Genomic DNA, 6000 nt, shown 5'->3' on the forward strand with positions numbered 1-6000 from the left:
TTAAGACTCTAATCTTACGTAAAAGACAATAGTAGAGTAAGGTGGGGCAAAAGTTCGACCTTAGTGGTATAATTAAAATTTCCAGGAAAATAATAGCAGATGAAACAAAACAAATACCATACAGCGAACCTTCAACATATTGGCTATAACTTTGCTGAACAAACTTGTGTCAAAATATTTACCCATTTTTAGTTATAACAGTTTCAAAATTGATTGTCTTAAACGAACTTTTGCCCCACCGGTGGGGCAAAAGTTCGAATCTAGTGTGGGGCAAAAGTTCGTTGGCTAAACCACAAAATATCAATACTTTTATGCCAGGCATACTTTATACCAGGCGTAAACTTATGTTTGCCGAAAAATACAAACTAAATTTTTATCAAAAAATGCCCAAAACAGGGTTATTTGTAATACACCCAAAAAATAGCAGTTTTTCGCAAAACTAAGTGAAAATGTAAAATGTTTGTGACATTTTTCGCACGATCAGGCAAATTTCGCTAAATTTGAAGATAATATGTAGATTTAAGGAAATTTGAAAAAAATTCCGTGGGGTTATGCATGGGTCGAACTTTTGCCCCGCAGATTCGAACTTTTGCCCCGCTATGGGCCAAAAATTGATTCCAACTATTAATGGAAAAACTAATACACGTAAAAGCATCCTTATGATAGGCCTAGAAACGCCCTTACATAAAATATTGAAAAAGATTTTATCTTCATTTGGTTCCATGCATCGAAAGTTTGACCAAATATTACAATATTCGCGTCGAAAAACAACAAATAGCCATAACTTTTCCAAATCTCAATCGATTTTTATGATATTTGGAGTGAATGTCTCTTACTTGAATAGCATTCGAACCACCATGACATTTCTAAGTTTTGATTTGATTTGAGCTAGAAATCTTAAAAAGAAACTCTTGCCCCACTCGAACTTTTGCCCCACTTTACTCTAATCAGAATAGCACTTGAATGACAAATTATTCAAAACCATTTCGACTAGACAGTATTAGTAATGCACTACTATTTCAAACAAATTCTACACTACTATTTCAAACAAATTCTAACGGAGCTGCTGATTTTCATAATGCTTCCTTTTCTCAGAAGCAAGGGAATATGGGTACTTTTCAAAAACTACCACGTCACAATACTAATAAAAAACAGTGTTCATGTGGGCGCCATTGCCTAGTCCGTCTGAGTATTGGTCCTGGTAGAGGGGAAACTTGGCAAAAGTCAGACCGAGGGTTCAGCCTTGACAAGTTAAGCTGTCAGGCAGCTCCAACTGAATACCATACAAAAAAAAAAAAAAAAAAAAAAAAAAAAAAAAAAAAAAAAAAAAAAAAAAAAAAAAAAAAAAAAAAAAAAAAATTTGAATATGAATTCAAAATTAGTTGAATATTAAGATGTCATCAAAGATATGGAGCAATGGACCGCAAGGGTAGGAAAGTTTTTCGAATATCAATCATTGTGGTTGAATTCGTTTTAAGGCGGCATCCATTTATTACCTAACGCTAAAATAGGAATCCATTCGTTTGCTCGGTAACAACAACCTATACACTCGGTTACCAATGGCTTTTAGGGTGAGATCACAGGTTATGCGAGGAATGGGAAAATTCATGAAAAACTACTACTAATACAACTATGACTTTTTAATTGATAGAGTATTTGAATTCGATATATCATTTCTAAGGTTTTCACCAACTTGATGTGAAAACAGTACCCTATACTAATGTGAATTTGAGTAGATGTATGTTATTGTTTATCAGAACTCCTATTCTTCTAGTAACATTTGCTACATAAATCGTAAAACCAACGCTTATTTAAAACCTGAATTAATCTTTTGCAGATTGCTCCAACAAACCCGTTAACGCGTCATCTGCGGTCAGCACTAACAACATGATGGCCAATACCCCAACGACATCGACCACCGGAAGTGGATCCTAAAAGTAGCTCTCCATCTATAATGTATACTAATATTCCCCCCGATCTACATATGCGCAACGCTCGAAATCGGAAGGCTTCTGAGTTGTAGTAGCTGTCAAGCAATATGGCTAAGTTCCTCTCGGTATGAGCTCAGATGAACCGGACCCATCGAGGCTAATCTCACTGTGCAGATATAGGTCCCAGTCCAATTAGCGACCATTTCGTTTCATGAAGGCGAAGCAGGATGGAACATTTCTGGACAAACATTTCAAAAGGCCACATCGACATTGGTAAACATTGACTTTGCAAGACGCTGTTGAGCACAACTGAATTCAATCACACTCACCAATACAACTATCAGGAAGAGCTAACGCCATTTTTTCTGATAGTGGTGTTAGTTTGCGTGGGCGGGCTAAAAAGGGCTCACCAGCAACGATTCTAAAAAAAGGTCTCAAGACCTCTTGAGCCCTTTTCAAATGTTTGTCTTGATTTTTCTTTTTCAAATCGAGAGATCTCGTTTAGTTAGCAGAAGAAAAGAAGAGACAGGAAGGAAAAACTAAGTGCAAAAAACCGACTGAATGAGCTTGAAGCATATACATTCTACTACGAGTACTAGAACAACCAAGCAAAACATCACAATGGTCTTAGATCATCAACAGTATTGTGCATTACTTCTTAGGTACTACCCGTATGCGTTTTGATGACCAAAGATTTTCAACACAATTACGAATCGAGGTGAAGCGCGTTTTTTTTCAAAAGCTCGATATTTTGGATCGAATAAGTGCAGTTATGAAAGTAGTGAAAATGACGAAAACTTTTGAAAAAATGTACATTTCAGTAGAAATTTGTTCCAAGCACAAAATAATCGGTAAGTAACTTATTTAGTGTTGCATATGAAGTTAAATTGGGGGCCCAGATAGCCGTAGCGGTAAACGCGCAGCTATTCAGCATGACCAAGCTGAGGGTCGTGGGTTCGAATCCCACTGGTCGAGGATCTTTTCGGGTTGGAAATTTTCTCGACTTCCCAGGGCATAGAGTATCTTCGTACCTGCCACACGATATACACATGCAAAAATGGTCATTGGCATAGTAAGCTCTCAGTGAATAACTGTGGAAGTGCTCATAAGAACACTAAGCTGAGAAGGAGGCTCTGTCCCAGTGGGGACGTAACGCCAGAAAGAAGAAGATGAAGTTAAATTGGCCATTGTTATTTTATAATATCTCCCTTGACTTTGTGATTCAACAGCATCTGTGACCGAAGGAGATTACTTGTACCGCATTGAATAGACTTAGTGCTAAGTTAGATACTTAGTTGCAAAGTGTTGCATTGTAGTTTGCAAGCAGTATGATTCAATTTAGTATTTATCCGTAATTTATAAGAGTACAAAATAGTTTGAATAATTTTCAAATTAACTTATCGGTGGTGTAGTTCGAATACTATCAAAATTCATTGTTTTTTAGCTTCAATTAGCCATGTAATATTAACTTTGGTCCGTATTTATTAATCATTTTCTCCGATAGGATCCAATCCAGACACCCACAATGCACTCACGCTTATTTGCACCTTATGTTCCTTAAGAGTTTATTATGTACGAATAGAAGTGTAGAAATCTCGTTTAGCAAGATAACACTATTATCCTTTTAAGAGCAATTTCAATCCAAAAGTTCTGCAAAAGAATTGATTTTACTGCTTCTTTGGAAGTCATAGTTTTTGGTCTGATCGGCTGTGATGTACCGGAATTTGAATGCCGATTTTATGGTCACATTGACCGCTGTTTCTTTATAGTTATTTAAGTGAACCCCCTACAAATAGGCATAAACATTTTCTAGGCTTACTGTCCATTATCAGCTTAAGCATGGATTACCAATCAATCGATTCTATTCGGCGATCAATGAAGTCCCCTAGTTTGAGAAACATTTTGAACAGAAAGTTAACGAGAACAATATTTTTGACAGTAGAATTGAATATATATTGAAATCAAGGTACACACATATAGGAACACAAATGTATTATTTGTAAGTAATGGATCTTTCAAGTGTGTAACCCAAGCTAGTGACGATTATGGGAATGATCATGATACTTACTCTTTAATAACTCTCCATGTAATCTATTCAATAATCGCAACGAACAGAAGAAAATGTGGTGGTCAGTATTTGAAGCGCGTACGTTCAATCTTACTTTTATTTATTTCTATAAAGGTATGTACTGCTTGTTACCGTAAAATGGGGCGAATAGAAACACTTTCCGACATGTTTGAATGTGTACAACTTAAACCGTGTGGATAAAATCCAATTTTATTAGTCTTAAATATGGGTCGCGTCTTCCTTTGCTAAGACCCCAATCGCTGTTAAAAAATAAAAATTATATTGTACAAAGATTTATGAAAATGTTGTATGTTTCTATTCACCCCGCAATGGGGCGAATAGAAACATTGTTCAGTAAATATCAATACTCTTTTATTTAAATGGGAAAATAAACACATTTTTAACTGCATCTTGATGAAACATCAACATGTATTTACCTAGTGAAGAAAAAAAATAAAAATTTTGAAACCAAGTTCAATTTTAGATCATTTTTGAAATCAGCCAAAATGGCGGATGTTTCAAGCTATCAAAAATGATTGAGATTTAAATATTTTCTTCTCAAATTTTTAATGAGAAATGTAGCAAAATTTTTAATTTGAAAATAGTTTAGCGATACTCTGTTGTTATTGAACTAATGGAAAAAAATATATTTCAGTAGGTTTCTATAGTTTAGCATTGCATAATAGTCGCATTTTTAACTAAAGGTCGCTTTGTTTCTATTCGCCCCACTTTTTCTATTCGCCCCGTTTTACGGTACGTAAACTGAACATTTGTTGGTTAGATGGTTCATGATAGGTGGGACTCTTTTCTAAAATGGTAGCACCGCTACTAATATAGTAACAGGACTAGACCAGCATAGTATGGCAGAAAAAAGATGCCGAATTTTATAGGGCACGTTAAAGATTTCTGACATAAGTTTGGAAGAAAGCCATCTGCAGTTTCTGCTCATGTAACAAGCAGGCACATATAGCAAAAAATTTGCAAGGGATTTTTAGCCCAAGAGTTATGTTGTTTCGTTCTAAAAACAAGTTTATAACGTTTAATCGAGACCAGAATATCAAAAGCGCTAAAAACCATAACGAAATTGTTTTCAGCGCCTTATTTGTTTCCTTACTATGAATCCGACTCCGTTTTCAGCCTTGTTGCTACCGCTGTGATAGATGTTTTACTTGAAAGCGTCGTAGGCGATGGGTCCACACCCTGAATTCGCTTTATCTGGATTTGGGCCGCCCAAGTAATCTTAAGCACGAAAAAATAGCCACAAATTAACTTGAAAAATGCTTCTAAGTATTATAATAACATTTGAAACGAATACACGTCTAATACCAGCATTTTTACAGCTTACAAACCCTATTACAGCATCATTAAGTTGAAGATGCATCGAAGCCTAACCTCGACTTTTCAATAGCACAAATCTAGTGAACCAGACAACCGTTTGTGCTGAAAAATTATCTCACTGGTCAAGTGGTCATTCGCTAGTGGTGATCAATAGATCAAATTTTCAGCGATTGTCTGGTTCTCTTGATAAGAAAATTCTATGTTTGGCTTCGATGCATCTTCACCTTAATGCTTCTTAGCTTGACGAGTACAAGCATGAAATAAACATTATATAGGCCTTATATGCACGTATAAGGTATTTTTTGCAATTGTTCATCGTAATAGGCTGTTTTTCATCACGCCAATCTGTCATGAAACGACCTGCACTGGGGTCAACCCCGTTTTGCATACAGTCGTTTGGCATAATGCCATTAGGCATAACGGTTGTTTGGCATAATAGCCGTTTGGCATAATTGTGAACAACATTGAATTTGATCAAATTCCTTCTATTAAGCAAAGGGATGTGGATAAACTGCTCACGATCGTACATTCCGTTGTCAGTTAGGACATGCTTCTTTATTTTTCAGGGAAACCAATATCAAATAAAGCTCTTTTGGAATTGCATCTCACATGGCTTCCGGGGTCATTATGTCCGGGATATCATAGCGCATTTTTAACAAAAGT

The 6000-nt window shown here is 35.9% G+C and overlaps 1 protein-coding gene and 1 long non-coding RNA gene across 2 annotated transcripts in view; both read left to right on the top strand.

Annotated features, from left to right (window-relative positions):
- LOC5567268 overlaps positions 1-1962 on the top strand; it is a 52615-nt gene extending 50653 nt beyond the window's left edge. The window contains exon 5 of the mRNA XM_021855311.1: positions 1838-1962. Coding sequence (XP_021711003.1) covers positions 1838-1935 — 98 coding nt within the window. The 3' untranslated portion in view covers positions 1936-1962. The remainder of the gene's footprint in view (positions 1-1837) is intronic.
- A 442-nt stretch (positions 1963-2404) lies between these two features.
- On the top strand, positions 2405-5049 carry LOC110679706. The gene is made up of 2 exons (XR_002502719.1): positions 2405-2782; positions 3161-5049. It is a non-coding gene; the product is annotated as an uncharacterized LOC110679706 (long non-coding RNA).
- Positions 5050-6000: the final 951 nt, after the last annotated feature.

Source organism: Aedes aegypti, chromosome 3 (genome assembly GCF_002204515.2).
Source record: "Aedes aegypti strain LVP_AGWG chromosome 3, AaegL5.0 Primary Assembly, whole genome shotgun sequence".
Lineage (NCBI taxonomy): Eukaryota > Metazoa > Arthropoda > Insecta > Diptera > Culicidae > Aedes > Aedes aegypti.